This window comes from Euprymna scolopes, chromosome 39 (assembly GCF_053919585.1).
Source record: "Euprymna scolopes isolate OS-2025 chromosome 39, ASM5391958v1, whole genome shotgun sequence".
Taxonomy (NCBI): Eukaryota; Metazoa; Mollusca; class Cephalopoda; order Sepiida; family Sepiolidae; genus Euprymna; species Euprymna scolopes.
In genome coordinates, this window is record NC_136520.1 from 29,303,235 (window position 1) to 29,321,797 (window position 18,563).

The window sequence follows — 18,563 nt, forward strand, 5'->3', positions numbered from 1 at the left end:
GTTCTCGATAATTAAATTTTACTTCGTTTAGTAAAAATCATTTTTTCTTTTCTTTATTAAGATTTCTCGACTGTATTTTTTTACTCCAAATTTCATTGAAAATAATAATTTAGGTGACTTCAATAGGAATTAACCCCCTCCCTCCGCGCACACGCGCACACAAAGTTTAAGGCATAAAATAGTCACGTAAACAAGAATTTCGAATCAAGCAATGAAACACGTGTGAATCGAACAGAACATTTTCCCCTTCCTTTCTTTTTTTTTTGCAAATAAAACAAATGTAGTGATTGGCTAAAAATTAATGACATTATTTAGAAACGACGTTCTGATTGGTCAGGTGGGCCGGTCCCCTATTTTCTGAAACCACGCCCTCCCTTCTCACTCTAGAGAGAATCCTTCAACACGCATTTTATTTATTTATTTATTTTTAAACTACTAAACCCTTGAAAACGAAAACTGGATATACTTTTATTTATATTCATTGTGAATATGTACTCGGCTTTTTCATAGACGGATTACGACATTTTTTTAATAAGCATTATTATAATTTTCTTAAAACCGGGATTATTTAAAAGGAATTATTTGCGCTGATATTATCAAAACCTGAAAAGAATACACAAGTTAACAACTGCCGCTGGGTGTATTTTTATTTGGTTTGTTTACTCTTTTGTATTTTCTGTTTTATTTGGGAAAAAGGATTTCTGATTGACGTGAGGACACAATATCGCGTTTAATTTGTTTTTTTGAGCAAAAATGACTTATCATTATTACAAGGTAAGAATCATATATCATTTTGTTGGGTATTCTTATTACAGAAGTTATTTTTTAAAACAATGTTTATATTTTCGGTGTCCCAAATGCTCTTTTCAACAGACTGTCATTCATTCTGTACGATTAGTTGGTTTGTAGTTTTAAAATTACATTGCGATGTAACAAATATTCGTTGTTTTGCTTTAAAAAGCGAACTTGGGTTTGTTAAAAAAAAAAAATCTTTTTAAAATTGAAATCGGTCATTCTTTATTTTATCTGTGACTGGAAAAAAAAATTAAATTTATAAAAAAAATGAAGAAAAAAAAATTAATGGGTGCTTCTACAGAATTTGAATCGAACCAACCCTATTTTTGCTGGATCAGGGTTTTTTTTTTTTTAAGGGGGGTTGAGTTAGATTCTGTAAAAGTACCAAAAAATCAATATTAAATTAGCTTGTATAATATAATTACATATCGAGAATCGTATAAAATCACGTTTTTAATAGAAGAATTTGTGACGCGGAAAGCGTACATAAACGGTAATTGGTTCCAAATTTAAAAAAAATATGCACATTCAAACAAAATAACAAAAAAAATTTCTTCTAATGTCCTGTTTGCGTTTCATATGCTTTTTTTAATAGCACTATTTGTGTGTTTAATATTTTAAAAAGTAAAAGATAAACAATATAAAAATATAATAAAAAAATATTCATCTTTTTGAAATAGATTGCAAGAAATGCCACTTATCGTTTTGCACGTGTTACATTTATATTTTACACGCAATTTTCCCGTTTAGGAGGGGGGGGGCGCTAGTATTGAGTTTTTTTGGGCAGATTGAAAACACTTTTTTTATCGTATAAGTCTAATGTAAACAATGTTAAGCTAGTTGTATTTAATCCAGCGTTGTCCGGGAGTCTTTTTTTTTACTTTCAGTTTTGTTTTTCTTTTGCTTTCAGTTGTTGTTTTTTGGGGGGTGGGGGATACATTTATTATTGTATCGTTTGATCATTAAATTGTTTTTAATCTCTATAAAATTATAGGGTGAGTTAACAAAAAATATATTTCAAGTTTTCAACGCTACGAATTAAAAAAAAAAATAATAATCAATAGCTTTCTAATCGGCAGTTTAACTGCTTTAAAATGTTGAAAAGCAATTCATATTTTACCATTTTTTTTAAATTTTTATTCAATTGTAAGGTACAAAACACCCACCCCTCCCGGGGAGGGGCCCTCCCCATGTTAAGAATGGCTTTTTAAATAATAACGTTATTTCAGCACGGATCAATAAGTGCATGTTTTTTATAAGTATGATTTTAAAACATGTATTAAGCCCCCCCCCCACCTTTTGAACTAGCGCAGTTAGCCTCCCTAGTTCCGTCCGTGTAATGGAAAAATTAACAAAGCCTCTTTTACCATGTTAAAAATAGCTTTCTAAATTTGCATGGGATGTTAAACTACACAAGTGTCATTTTTTTTTTTTTTTTTTTTTTTTTTTTTCAATTAAAATACATCCAAGTCATGTAAAGACGAGAAACACGATTACCCAATTCCCCCCCCCTCATTAATATAGAAATAATAAATTAATAAATGTTAATATTCCCCTACACATAATCGACATGTCGCTCTGCAATTTTTTTTAAGGAAAATTGTTTACTAGTATTTAGGTAAAAATGCTTTTCCGTATAAATAACTGAAGCCGTTAAACGCTAACAAATAGCATGTTTCGCCGTCTGTGCTCTTGAGTGTGGCTATAATTTTGGCGAGATATATTATATTGCAACAGCCTCTCTGCCTCCCCCTCCCTCCTTTCTTTCATCTAGTATTTTGGGTCAAAGTTCAGATTTTTAGCCATAAAAAAAAAAATATGAATCGGTCTTTTTCTTCTCTTCCCCACCTAACAGAACTTTAAAATGTGATACTTTTGAAGTTGATAGATCGGGGTTTATTTATTTATTTTATTTTACTTATTGATTTTTTTTTTTTTTTTTTGTGAGGATTTTCATGTTAAATTCCATCTTTACGGTATTTTTTTTATTATTAAATCGTTAAGTGAAAGTACAGAATAGTTAACAAAGCCCTTCTTCCCATATTAAGAATGGGTTTCTAAATAGTAACGTAATTTCAGCACGGTCTCCAGAAGTACCGAAGATATTGAGTTAACGAGAGAGAAAAATAAAGCAAATTACAATCTCTTTTGTTTATGCCTTTTCCGTCGATTTCGATTTTAAACGTAATTATATTTTTCACCGATCATTAAGGTGCTTGTATAGATCGGACGTAATGGTGAAACGATAAAATATGATAGGTGCTAGTGCACTTACTGATCCGCGCTATTTTTTTTTAAATCGTATATCCACGTTTAATTAAAGTTTTATGATGTTTTTTTGGGTTTGTATTACTGTACACATAGATTCGAAAAAGTTGTCAAAAAACAAATATATAACAAATAAATGCTATCAAAAGCAAGATAAGTTACTTTTCTACCAAACTGGATATATTTTTTGTGTTTTTATTCAATGTAACATATTTATTCAGCTCGAAAAACATGCAGTGTTTACCGATGTATTGGACAATTCAAAATGGCGGCCGACTCTCTCTTAAACACGGTAAGTTCGAGAAAAGGTGTTATAAATAATAAACTAGACAAAATACTGTTAGAAATTCGCTCAATATATATTACCGTGACATAGGTTGACATATATTCGGTGTTTTTTTAATAGTATTTTGTCTAGTTTATTATTTATAACACCTTTTCTCGAACTTACCGTGTTTAAGAGAGAGTCGGCTGCCATTTTGAATTGTCCAATACATCGGTAAACACTGCATGTTTTTCGAGCTGAATAAATGTTACATTGAATAAAGACACAAAAAATATATCCAGTTTGGTAGAAAAGTAACTTATCTTGCTTTTGATAGCATTTATTTGTTATATATTTGTTTTTTGACAACTTTTTCGAATCTATGTGTACAGTAATACAAACCCAACGGCTTTTTTAAATAACGTTATTTCAGCACGCACCAATAAGTGCACTAGTACAATCTGATAAACCGTTTACAACAGCACAAAAATGAAAATAAGATTTAAGAAATGGAAAGAGAAAAAACATTGAATTATTTGCATTTTTTTTTTTTTTTTTTTTTTTTTTTTTTTGTGGCGAAGACGAAAAAGAGCCAGTCTCAAATTTCTGACTTGACATAAATTTGTATGTGTCAACTAGACCTTATGTTTGTCCCAACAATCGTTTTTTTTCTTTGTGTTTTATTGAAGCGTTTTGCTCCCAAAATGTTTGCCTAGTTTTCCTGCTTATTCCAAATGGTGACTTTTTTACGACATGCCTCAGCAGCGTATTATAAACACCCCAACCTCCCTATGCTAAGAACGGCTTTCGGAATAACCCCACCTCGAAAGCCGTTCTTAACATGGGGAGGTTGGGGGTGTTTATTCCGAAAGCCGTTCTTAACATGGGGTGGTTGGAGGTGTTTATACTACGCTGGGACAGGTCGTAAAAATTTACCACACCTTTTTTTTTTTGAGGGTTTGTATTACTGTACACATAGATTCGAAAAAGTTGTCAAACAAATATATAACAAATAAATGTTATCAAAAGCAAGATAAGTTACTTTTCTACCAAACTGGATACATTTTTGTGCTTTTATTCAATGTAACATGTTTATTCAGCTCGAAAAACATACAGTGTTTACCGATTGGAAGATTCAAAATGGCGCGCGACTTTCTCTTTAACACGGTAAGTTTGGAAAAAGGTGTTATAAATAATAAACTAGACAACATACTATTTAAAAAACAGCGAATATATGTCACGGTAACATATGTTGAGCGAGTTTCTAACAGTATTTTGTCTAGTTTTATATTCATAGCACCTTTTCCCAAACTTACCGTGTTTAAAGAGAGTCGGGTGCGTTTTTGAATTTTCCAATACATCGGTAAACACAATATGTTTTTCGATCTGAATAAACATGTTACATTAAATAAAAACACTGAAAACATATCCAGTTAGGTAGAAAAGTAACTTATCTTGCCTTTGATAACATTTATTTGTTATGTATTTGTTTGACAACTTTTTCGAATCTGTGTACAGTAATACAAACCCCATATTTCATTATACAACGAAATGAAAATATATGTATGTGTAAATCTAAATTAATGGTTTAAATTTTATTCTTGCGAAAAACCATTGATAGCTACGAACTTGATTTTAGACGTTGGAACAATAATATGGATGCCACATGGACGCCATAATAGTACATCGACTACGCGGTGCAAAAGCGCACGTGGTGTGCTTGAAAATAATATAAGAATGCATTCTATTTTTTTTTTTTAAGGAGGGGGGGGTGAAGCGGTTAGCTCCTTAAATGGCTACTAACTTTTATCGATTAGTTTTGTCTAATTTTGCAAACGACGAAAGATTTAACCTACGATATTAATATCCCCCCCCCATTTATTTTTTTACTTGTATATTTCTAAGAACACTTTAGTTCGTTCGAAGTTTTTTATATATATATATATATATATATATATAATTAGGAGGGGATGTCCGAATTTAAGGTTAAGAAAGGGAATGTTTTGTTTGCAAAAATACAAATAAAATCAAACGATGAAATTAAACATCACAATAATGGCGTAATGCTAAAGAAATTGGCTTTAATATTAGAGATAATTTGCATGGTGCATTAATTCGCAAAAATCAATAAAAAAAATTAATACAGTGGATTTTAGTTCTTTCACATCTGACGAAACGAATCACTAAAATTTGGCAGCCATTTGGGGGAGCTAACCGTTTCAATATAACCGTTTTTCTTTTAATATGTTAGTCATAATTCATCATACCTTATTTATTTATCTCCGCCTTGTTTGCAGTCGTTCGTTCGGAACTCGATAAATGTCTGCTCATGTGAGGTGCCGTTAGAGATTGTGCAACCCTTGCTTAATGCTTGACAATATAATTCTCACGCAGGCAACCTTAAAATCTTCACTTTGAGTTATTTACTATTTGTATCGATCCGGTGTTGCTCAGGTAGATGTATTTTTGCCAAGTTAAAAAAAAAATTGTTTACATTTTTTTTTTTTTTAAGAGGAATTTGAAATATTGGTTTTAGGTTTCTTTTATTTTTATTTTCAAATAAAATAATCGTGTATTATAGAAATCACGTAGAGGCGAGAAACGCAAGCACACGAGGTCTTGTTTTATTGATTGTTAATTAAACCAAACCTCATGAATAAATATTTGAAAATAAAAGAACTATTTTTCAAAGTGACCAGATAACCCAAAAAGGGTTGATATGGCGTAAAACGAAAAACCAAAATATTAATAAGGTCAAGTTCAATTTAAAAAAAAAAGTAAAAAAAGCGCATTATTTTTCCTTTTCGGATTTTTGAAGGAATTTTGTTTTCATTTTATTTTTATATTAATCTACATAATATCTAAAACTTATGAAAAAAAAAAGGGCAGAACTGTTTTAATGGGTTACTACGTAGCAGCAACAAAAAAGTAAAAAAAAAAAAAAAAGAAGTCAGTGACGGAACTTTTATGAAAACATGAAACGCATAAAAAAATTGAAGGCGCGCTTGTTGGCCCCAATATTTTTTTTTTTAAGTAGGCCACATAAGCACGATCACGTGGTAAAACTCTCCCTTTTCTTTAAGCGGTTGCAGATGTAAACATTTTATGTATAGCAGTTAGAAAGTAGATGGTTATTACATGGAGAGGGTCGGAAACGGAACACATGGTTTTGTTAGTCGTATCTTGAACTATTCAGCTCTGCAATAATTGACAAATGTTTGTGTTGTCTCGCATTGCAACCGACGTAAGGACAACACAAATATGCCGTATTATTTTGCTATTTTTTATTACTTCATTTATTAATTTTTGGTTTACTTGCTGACGTGCACTAACGCTCACTTTCAAAAAGTGGGTTTTAGAGGTATTCGAGTCTGTTTTGAACGAATATCGCATTTAAAATTGTCGCTGACAAGTAGTTATGATATTAAAACCTTTATAATCTAACTAGCCTGGGTGTTTGGCGGTGTGTGTTGGTGTTGGGGCTGTTGGGCTTCTTTGAGTGGTAACAGGCAGGCAGGCAGGCAGGCTCGAATCCGTACCGCGAAGAAGGAAAAGAACGCGAAGAAAAGAAAAAAAAACAAAAAAAAAAAAAACGTGGCGTATTTGCGGTTGTTGCGCCCATCGCCAAACCAGAAGTGACGAACGTTTAAAGTAAGGCTAGTCAATCGAAAATAGGGATGACTTTCGAAAATATCGGCGAAAAAAGCGACCCCCCCCCGGCCCTGTAGAAAAGTACCGAGTTGAGGGTGAAGGAATTAATGTTTTTGGCCAATTTTCCGATATTTGACATCCGAATTGTCGGCTTCGAGACGATATCGATCTTGTGAAAATCCGTTGCCTCTGTCGAAAGTTTTAGACAGACATACAAACGAACATTTAAACAGACAGGTGAGATTTATATTATAGATAGAAGATAAAAGCTGATTTTCATGATCGCCATTGAGGGGGGGGCACTTAAATGCGTATATTTATTTCGGGTTGTATTGATTCAAGTTTAAAACAAAATGGCGACCACTGAAAACCATTAGAGAATATATGGCATAATAAAGGTCTTAAAAACTTGTCAGCGACAATTTTAAATGTGATATTCGTTCAAAGCAGATCCGAATACCTCTAAAAAATCAAGTTTTAAAGGTGACTGTTTGGTAAATCAGCATTTGGATGCTTTTTCAATCATTTGTTGGTAACCGTGAAATTTCCTCGATAGATCATAGTAAATGTTGAGATGGCTGTCCGAAATATAATGCGATATATATATATATATATATATATATATATATATATATATATATATATATATATATATATATATATATAATGGTAATTAGTAAAAACCTGAAGAGAGTGCTCAATACTATTGCAGAGCAAATATATATTTTTATTACTGTTTTATCTGCTTAGTTACACATGTTTCGGCTACTGAATCGTATTCACGCTCCAGTAATTTATCAGACTTTATATTTATATATGCACTAGAGGGCTAACTAAAGAGTTACTTTTTTAAAAATTATTTTTTAAGGTGTTCAGCTGTTTCGAATGAATTTCATCACATTTAAAATTGTCGCTAACAAGTAGTTATGATATTAAGACTTATTATCCAATGTATTCCCTATTGTTTTCACTGGTGCCCATGTTTGTTTTTGCTCGTGCAAAAAAAAACATGGCCACCAGTGAAAAGGGTAGGAAATACATTGGATAATAAAGGTTTTAATATAACAAAAACTACTTTACGACAATAATTTTAAAGGTGATATTTGTTCAAAACTGAACCGAATATCCTTAAAAAAAAAATGAACTATTTTGTCTTTAGTGAGTGCACACCGACCAAAATGTTCCCTGCAATGTGAGACAAACCTGATCAAACATTTGTCCATAACTATGGTTTTATCTTGTTAAAGATGATCACGTGATCAAACTGGACCATTTTGAGTTAAAATATATGTATTATTATGCATGTGATCTGAAGAAAAATAAGTTTAAAATTAGTTAAATATGCTAGCATAATCAAAATGTTTACAAGATGGCGACATATTTGATCAGAAGTAGTTTATTTAAAATGTGGACAGTTCACGTTACCTGAAATGAAATAATGATTTTCGTTATCCTAGAAAGCAAATTTAATAATTCCAAGAATGGTATTTAATAACGGCTATTGCTCCTAGAATTTACCGAAGTGTTTACTACAAAATATTTATGGCATTAAAAAGTTGGAAATACTTATAAAAATAAGTGATTTTTTTTTTTTTTTTTTTTTTTTTTAATTTCGTTTTATTAGACATCGTTTATGGCCCAATTTTTTAATTTTTTTTAATTTCGTTTTATTAGACATCGTTTATGGCCCAATTTTTTTTTATTGCTCATGGAGGCGTGATTGTTTACTACACGTTGGGCCTTAAAGGGTAAGAGAAAAATGGTTTAAAATAAAAAAATGTGGTTTTGAGATTATATTGTGTTTCTTGATATTTCTTGAGAAATGTTTTGAGGAGGAGGGTTGTTCGTTTTTAGTGAAAAATAAAACTCGGGAAGCAGCCAGAGCACTACTGCGGGCACAAATTAAAATTAAGGATGCCCCGCAGAGCACTACTAAAAGCAAGTTCCCCCCTCCCCACTAGAAGATAAAATATTTTAAGTGAAGACGGGGGGTGAAAAAAAAGTAAAACTCAAGATGCGGCAGTAGCGCTATTAATAGCACTAAATATAGTTATAATTGTTGTATATTTGTTTAAATCCGTCTTTTTTACTCGATGGGGTTAAGTTACATTTAAAAAAATAAAAAAAAAATGGTCACAGATCTAGCGAAAGTTGATAAAAAGAAATTTCTAATTTGATTAAAAAAAAAAAACCCAAAACATTGTATTTTAACGTGTTCTTCTTAAATGTTTTGGGGTTTTTTTTTTAATCAAATTAGAAATTTCTTTTTATCAACTTTCGCTAGATCTGTGACCATTTTTTTATTTTATTTTTAAATTATAAAACAAACGTTTAGCCTAATAGAAGAGTGGAGCAAATTGGATGTCTATTTTGAAAAGGAAAAAAAAATGTCAGTGAAAAAAAGAAAAATGAACAAAATGATTTCTCAAAACAGTCTACAAATGAATAACAGTTGATTGTCAAATGAAATTAGAAAAAATATTTGTGGCAGGAATAAAAAAAATATATAAACGTTGTAAAACTGTCAAATTTATGAACTTATAATCTGCAAAAATAATATTAGTATTAATGATCATTCTCTTTAAATCATATGCATTTTTGAAACAGGAAAGTTTTGTTTTATCTTTGCTTTTATTTATTTATGTACATTTATTTTGTTTATGTTAGAATTTTTTAATAAAATATAGAAATGTAAATAAAAAGACGAAAAAGAATTATTCTTAAAATGCTGATGTGACAAAAAAAAAAGGGCATTTACAGTTTTTATTTCGAAATGAGCATGTCAAGACGTTGGAAATCTATGCAAAAGTCTGAAACCAGATGAACGGTTTCATTGACCAAGCAAGCTGATCTAAGTTATATTGTCGAAGTTATAATTTCGACATAGAAAAATATTACCAAGACAAAGAAAAGCAACAAAAAATAAAGAGGAAAGACTTGGTGGAAACAAACAATTTTATTAAAGAAAAAAGAAACTTAGAGCCGAAAAAACGTTCACAAGTTGTCTGTTACTAAGATTTTGCTCTCAGCTACAAAGAAAGTCTTTTGTGTGGTAACACTTACGAAAAATAGAAAGAAAGGCGGGTTGAGAAGGCCTTTTTTTTATTATTTTACTTACTGCTGTGATGAGATTTCAACCAACGTAGGATTTTTTTATTTTTTAGAAAGGTTGAAATACTTTAGTAAAGTCAAAAAAGTTCGCTCCCTTTGTTTGCAATTTAAGCTTACATTTTGTAATGTCATCTTTAAAAAAAATAAGTAAATAAGTTCTCTCGTGTAGATTAGTTGAAATATCTGCAGACAACGATAACTTATTTGAAATAATGTTCCGAAAGTGTTTTTGTAGTGAGGAATTTCCTTATTTTCCTCAAGGAAAAAGTTGAAAAAAATACACACAGTTCTTTGTATAATAACGTTCTCTGAAGAGGCAAGAAGTCCGGTAAAACAACTTCCTAGTTTCTTCTTTGAGTTCGGTCCGAATAGAAATATTATTTTCTTTTGACTTAGAAAAACTGCAGCTTGAGATGTATCGATTTTCTTCAGGCCTTAGAAAAAATATCTAGTTATAGTGATTCAATTTTTCCTAGTGAGAATATTTCCCACGTGTGTCTTCTCTCCTGCAATTGGTATTTTCCGACATTTAACTGCTAAGTCTTCAACAAATTTCTTGGTTTACTTGAAGTAGATTTCTCTCAGCGATATACGAATTCGTCAGGTAACTCTGACGCAATCACTTCAACATTATTGACTTCGCCAGGTAACTTAGACGAGTTCACTTCAACATTTTAACGTCCTGTTTAGCCAGAGAAATAACATGTCAACACATTTCAAGTGCCAAATCCGAACCGCCAACTTCAGCTTGAATTTTATCCCAAAACGCGGGAATGCGAAGATCAATCAACAGGCAAAAATTAGTCACATGACCAACAACATCAGTAGCAGTGAAGCAAACTCAAGAGGAAGAAAGAAGAGGAAAAATAAAAGAAATATGCCCCCTCCCCCCCCCCAAAAAAAAAATAAATAATTCTATAATATATATCTTAAGACGGAAAAGTGTTAACAGGTTTTTTTACTTTTCAGTAAACTGATTTTAACTCCAAAACATCCATATTATATATGATTGCCGTGTTGATCCAATGAAACCTCGGTGTTTTTAATATTGTACTCAATAACAACTAGAGCTGTATTATTGTATAATTGTTTTTCTTTACGCAAACATTAGTATCTACAGGGTGTTCCAAAAGAAGCTGACGGATTTTAAATTTGATTAACTTACTCAATATTTAAGTTATGCTTACCAATATTCATATGTACGTAGATGAGCCTCTCCGTGATTTTTTGAGCTATAGTAAGATATCATAGTCTACTTATTCTAATTTTATTTACACAACTTAATCTAGGGTGTGTTTTTCACAAGGTCTAATTTTAGTTATGAAAAATGATGTTACTCAAATGTCCACCATTTTAATTTTCACACTCTTGTGCTCTCTGCGGGGAATTGTCCTGCACATCACTTAATGTTTCAAGGCTTATGGCCCTAATTTCCTCCTCTATATTGTTTCTGAGGGCATTTATTGTGGCTGGTTGTGGCATTGGGAATAAGGGAATTTCTTGTGTTGAAGTTTCGTCAAAATTCTCTTTGAGTTTCTGATATTGACTCATTCAACCGAAAATACGACTTTACAATAAATATCCGCTCCTCGGTAGTGTAACAACTCATGATGACCTTGAAAGGGTTACTCTAGATGATCTGAAAAAGTAACAGAAAAATATAAAAAATTAAGTTATAATTTTTTAACCATCACCCTGAAATCCAGCCTCAACTTTGACTAGTCACCTGGAGACGCTGGATTTCGAAAGAAATCACAACTGAAATATGTATGCATATATGTAGACAATAATGTTTATATAAAGAATATTATATATAATCATCGTTTATTTTTATTCAAGTTTTCGCTAGTCTATAAACGCAGACACGAAGTATACCATAATTGTATTACTATAGAGATTCATTCATTCAAACTCGTGACATGAAATTTCTAACTAAAAAAAAATGTTCACAATTTTATTCTGTCGTTTTAAGTTGATGGAATTACTTGTTTTGTTAACCCACTTCTAGTAGTACTTCTTTGTTTTCAGTTTTTTTTGTTTTGTTTTGTTTTGTTTTGTTTTTGTTTTTTTGTTTTTTTGTTTTTTTGTTTTCTTTTCAACTAGTTCAAGGTCTTCAGTTGAAGTCGGCCACAACGAAATGTCTTTTCAGCAAAAACAAAATTATCTCAATGTGTGGGCGATATACTAAAAATCAATTTACGAATTATTTAAAACTCTTACCCGGCCATGAAAGGACTGATGGAATGAGAGCAATCTACCCCGTGGATTAAATTCCGTACAGATTCCAGTGTTTGAGAAAACGCAACATCGGAATTTACATCTGGCGAAATATGAGAATAACACCAGCAATGGTCTGAATAATCCAAACAATCAAAACTGTCCCAATTAGTCTCAACTATCTGGCTTTGCCCGCTCGCTATTGCATTGCAGTTTGATTATTTTCTACTTTAAATCAATGAAACGAAACTAAATGATATGGAAAGGACAAAATGATGCTTCTACAACGTTGTTTATATCTATATATCTATAAAAGTGAGAATGTGTGTGTGAGGACGTTTCTCAACCTATATACTAAACGAACTTTTGATCTACAGGCTTGAAATTTGGTATATAGCATATTCAGACATGTGGAAAACTTTTTAATCTATTTTCATCCGGACAAAAAGGGCTGCTAAGGGGTCAAAATTGAAAAATTGGTACGGGGGGGGATTTTATCTGTTTTGTTTCATGAATGCGCATGTGTGAATCGTTCCCATGACTGATTACTTATGTTAAGCATAAGTAGGTTTACTTTTTTAAAGTTCGTGTCAAGCTGGCCTAATGGTTATCGTGCTGGACTCCCTGTCTAGGTTTTGGTTTTGATCTCAGTTCGAGTATATTTTTTCTTTACAAGAAAACAATACTCGCATGCATGTCTCAGTTTCTTTCATTTTTTTTTTACTTCATTTTTTTTTTATTTCGTTTTTGTTTTACTTCGTTTTTTTTTTTTTTTCGTTTTTTTTTTTTAACCTATTAATATTTATATATTAAACCTAATATATAGTAGTAAGATCAAAACTAAAAAAATTTGACTTCGGTGCCATCAGCTAGAATTAAAATCAAAACATAGAACTCTGCACCCTCATTCCTTAGCCTCTGAGCCATGCCTCCATAATATATATATACATCACCTGCTGTCATCCCATTTTTAAAAGATGGAATTGCTCGATCGTTGAAGACAAGATTCAAGCAAGGAAGGACGCTCGGGCGGTTCAGAGTTTTCTTATAAGCAAGTTCATCAGAGCACATTCCATGGAAGTATTTATCTACGAGACCAGTATTTATCTATAAAACAAGTATTTATTCATAAAACAAGTATTTATTCATAAAACAAGTATTTATTCATAAAACAAGTATTTATTCATAAAACAAGTATTTATTTATAAAACAAGCAGAAAGATGCAACAGAGTTTCGGCTTAGCAGAACCTCTTCAATTAGAAATTAGTTTTTGCACCCTGTCCAAGAGGTAGAGGTTAGTTTAGTGCACAAACTCAGATATGACAAAAGTACTCCCGATCCGATTGAATGATAATTTTGTAGATATTGGCAGAGGTTGAAGGTTCCACGGCCAAAAAAGGGTTAAACACTGGTTCTCAATTTGCGATTTTAGAAAGGGGCGGCCATGGTAAAGTGAATACCTTCTATTTTACCATATCATTCTTAAGAGAATTCAAAAGAAATATTGGTTAGCTTAAAGATTTCAGCTTTAAGGTGCCTGCCATTAAAACAATGTTATCTTAACCAAATTAGTTTTATAACAATTTGATTTAATACCGAATTATTATGGTAATGTTTTTGCATTCATATTTTTTATTCGCATCAAAATCGGTGAAATCGCCCATTTTTCAATCAAATCGATACCCAGTGCACCAGGAGGAAGCTTCCCGTGCCTCCCCACAGTGACTTAGTTCACAGTACATTGTGGTCTACATTGCACTATACAGAACTTACTGTTCCTATTTACAACAGTTGATTTTATGAAATTATTTTTATATATAATGGCTTGAATTAAACTGAAAACGTCAAGTATCATGGTTAAATTGTGCTCTGTTCAGAAACCTTCATTTCGAATGCACCCCTACCTTATCAAATAACTTACTGTTGATTTCATACACTGGGACCTTCTGTTTGTGCGATGATAGAATTTCTCAAATGTACTTGTGATGTTAGGCTGTATTGGTAAAAATCAGACTGTTCCTTTTTTAATCAAATGTTTCCAATTATCGATTTTTCATACTTATCAGGGGCATTCCAATACAAAACTTATCTCCCAGACACACAAAGTACATTTGTGTGGACTTTTCAAAAAAAATCAACTCTGCTTTTTCAAAGTCTATAGGGAACGAACTCGCACAGACATACACACAGATAGTGTGCCTTATATTTAAGTAGAGACTGTATTAAGATAATGTTTTTTCACTCGCAGCTATTTTAAAAGTGAAATTTTCAATATAGTTTGAACTTTGGAATCGTCCAAGTTGGACCTTTATTTCTGAATTTTAGCTGAAGATTCGTTATTTGTATTATTTGAACTACTGTTCTCATTCTGAGTCTCATTTGCACAATGTTTCGATTGATGTAACCTCCGACCTTCTTCCGGTGTATCTTGTCAAACTCTGGAATTTCAAACTGAACCCTTTATTTACTTCACGGGGGTAGTATGTTCTCGTTCCGTCAACCATGACTGGATAGAGGTCCTAAATAATTCACAATTGTATTTTTTGGTCGCTCCGCTGAGAATTGAACCTTCAACCTTCAGGAGAATATAACTTCTACAATTGATTTTTCAAAGTACTCTAACCACTCTGCCACAGGTCTTTGCGGACAATGAAAATGACACTCAAGATGAGAACAGTAGTCTGAAGAATACGAATAATATACTTTTCAACTCTGCAATTCTGAATCAAAGAAAAAAATTTTGGTAGATTTTGTAAGCCAAATAACTGAGAAAATAATAATTTTGCCAAATTTGAAAATTTTCCCAAATTAGGGTCGAGGGAGGAGCATATTCTGGGGACAAATTTTAAAATCTCTCAATATTCAGATTTTGTAGCTTCTTTGGAGATTAAAGCATCCAACATTCTTAGCATTCTTAGGAGTATGATTCATACTCCTTACAAAATCTCCAATTCCGCAACTCTGCAACATGTCACTAAAACTTACTGAAACAATTTTGAGAAAATGTAACAGCGCGCAAACGTGCATATGACAGCAGCAGTAGTATGCAAATGACAGTGCTATGTGCAAGAGGTGACATCAGAGCAAGGAAGAAGGAAAGAAAATGATTAAAAAAGAGAAACGTGATCTGATAGAGGACAGAAATAGACATGTTATACATGTGGATCGGGAACGACAGAGAAAAACTTGTTCTAAGCATCGCTGGACAAAGAGAGAGTACCACATGTTTGACACGACAGTCTTGTTAAGCACATTGGAGTATAAGATTTTTGAACAAGAGGCAATACCCCATTCTTGAAGTACCTGTAAATAAATGTCTGTCGTTTCAACTGAAGAAAAAAAGTGAGTTGAATTCTTTCCTTGCGATTGTCTGCATATGTGTGGGTTCTGAGTGTTGACATGTAACAACTATGTTACAAAAATTAAGGCTAGCGGAATAATAGACTGACAGAAACAGTACAAACGGAAGTCATCCCTTTCTCTTTCTACTTCTCGTATTGTTCCAAACATGTTCTCACACCTGAGGTTATTCTCTATCTCCACAAATTTACTGTCAGACCATGTATGGAGTATTGTTGTCATATTTAAGCTGGCGAATCTTTATCCCATCCTAGAGTTCTTGATAAAGTGCAGAAACGTATCTGTAATGTGATTTCTTCTTCTCTCTACTCTTTCTCTCCTCCCTCTCACAGACGTGATGTTGCTAGTCTCAATCTCTTCTATAAATACAGCAGAACCCCGAGATACGGCATTAAAAATTAGTAACAAAATACAGTACAATATATAATCCACATGTATATAATCAATAACATTATAACACCTTAACCCAGGTCAAATACTGTAACCAAGGGACGGAAAAAACATTGTATTCCACACCGTAACCTGAAAAACCGCATCCTTGGGCCACCGTTTTCCAGGGTTCTACTGTACTTTTCTGCCATGTGTTCTTCAGAATTGTCTCATCTGTTCTCTGCTTCCTTTGTTCCAGCTCGTTTGACTCGTTGGTCTAGTGGTCTCCATTAATTTGCTGTTTTGACATATCATTGTAAATAATACAGCTTCCTATTCCAGTAACTTGTTTCCACTCTTTCTACTGACTGTTTTCCTCCTACATATAGCCACTGTTTTTTCAAGACTAAGATCAACAGGCATCTTATGTCTTTATGATAATCATTTGTTCGTCCTTAAATCAAGTGACTTTATGCCTTGCCAGAAACGATTTCTGGTGAATAGAAATAAAAATCGGAAGCCAAACATAGAAACATTTGTCTTGAAGAAATTTAACTTTATCATAACTTTTTTTTTTTTTTCATTAAATTTTGCCTCCATCATAAAAGGGGTGTACTAATAGGAGCTCATCTTAGCATATTCTATCGATATATAAAAGTGACATTGTCTGTCTGTCTCTCAGGAACGATCTCTTCCAAACTCTATTTTTGGTCTACAGATTTGAAACTTAATTTATAGGGGATTTGAATGTTTAATGTGGAAAAAATTGGATTTGGTTTGTAGCTGGTAAAAATTGTCGGTAAGGGATCAAAAGTGAAAAAAAAATATAACTTGGCAGTTATAAGTTTTTTTTTTATTATTATTTTAGGGAGTATTGTTTCTTAATGTTACTTTTAATTGCATTTTTTTTTTTTTTTTTTACTGTATGGAAATTCTCGCTCATCCAAAGATCAGCAGATGGGAACAACATTTAAATTGCTTCAGTCTCGAAGTTTGTTTGTTTTTGTTTTTTTTTTTTTTCGTTCACACTCAATACAGAAAATGACAAATAGTTTCAACATTTTCGTTATTGCACATTGAGTTTCATTATGTCTATACTTTTTTTTTCTTTTAAAGCTTTAATTAACGAGTAAACGATAGTCCAAATCGCATGGTTTTTGCCGAAAATGATCAACAGATAAATAACCATGAAATATGATAGATATTCAACTATTGATACTTTGTTCATCTATCCCCCCCCCCTCTCTCTCTCTCTCTCTCTCTCTCTCTCTCTCTAAATATATTTTTTTAAAAATATTTCGCATTTTAAGGTGGGAGTGACTTTCTGATATTCATTTAACGCAGGGGGTCACCAAACTACAGCCTGCAGGCCAGATTCAGCCCTCCAAAGTCTTTAATCTAGCCCGCGGAGCTCTTATTGAAAATGTAAAAATATTCATTAAAAAATTAAAAAATGTAAAGATGTGAAAATAGTGTGATTTTTTTTTTTTTTTTTTTTTTTTTTTTTTTTTTTCAGAAAATGATTAAAAGAATGAGGTTTTGGAGAACCATTTTCACTTAAAAACAAAGCTAATGAGCAAAAGGGTATAAAGCACGTCCAGGACATTGTTTTTATTTTGGTCCGCATAGCTCTAAAATGTCAGCAATATGGAACCTTGTTCGAAAACTTTGGAGATCTCTGATTTAATGTAAAATCTAATTGTTTCTCAATTTTGAAACCGGGAAAATTAGGGTGGTGGCATTTTTGTTTTTATCAGGAATTTTAGATATGAATGAAGGGGCGTACTTTTAAAAAAGATTTTCATTCTTTAATAGTTTTTTTTTTTTTTTTTTAAGGGGGGGGGGGACACTCAGCGACTACTTGACAAAAGAAACGACCATGATGGCAAATTCCTGTGTTTGTCTAAGTAAAAATGACGATAACGACCATTAACGAGCTCCACTAAACAATGTACACATTACGAATTGAACTGCTTCTTTGTTTTATTTTTACCATAAGCTAAGCATAATTTAAGTTTAATCTGACCTTAAACTAAGTCTAACGTTGTCCAAAAACCGAAACCAACATGTAACTTCAAGCGCAACGGAGACAAAGAATAGAAAATAACTTGAACTCGCTTTTTTTTTTCTTTTCTTTTTCTTTCTTTTTTTTTTTTTTTTCTTTGTACAACTACATTTCCTCATTCTCTCGTTACTGCTGTGGCGTCCCTCACGTGACTATCTCCTTGAATGTGATCTCGAATGTTTACGACCCCTCTAACGTGATCTTCATTTAAAGTCTTTATTTTTCCTTACCGGTGACGTCATTTCGCATGCATTTGCATATGTTACATGTAGTTTGTAAAGTTGCTTTAGTTCCGTTCCTATTGTGTAGAAGCTTCAGAACAACAACAAAAAGACCCTTCACTACAATCCACATACAGTGATTCACCATCGCTAAATCTTAAAATATTTTATATTTTTTTATAGTTAAATAATTGTTTTCTATTCCATCTCAGGCAACGCTGGGGCACCTGTCCTGTTAGT

General features: G+C 32.2%; 1 protein-coding gene across 10 annotated transcripts in view; it reads left to right on the plus strand.

The window, feature by feature from the left end:
• Positions 1 to 18,563, plus strand: part of LOC145263693 (5'-AMP-activated protein kinase subunit gamma-1-like) — an 812,476-nt gene that overhangs the window by 358,804 nt on the left and 435,109 nt on the right. The window contains exon 1 of one of the 10 annotated variants that reach the window (XM_080120633.1): positions 374 to 774. The exons of 8 other annotated variants lie outside the window; for them this stretch is intronic. In XM_080120633.1, coding sequence (XP_079976759.1) covers positions 754 to 774 — 21 coding nt within the window. In that variant the 5' untranslated portion in view covers positions 374 to 753. Of the gene's footprint in view, positions 1 to 373; positions 775 to 18,563 lie in introns of those variants that run through there. One more of the 10 variants, XM_080120631.1, reaches the window with a different exon arrangement.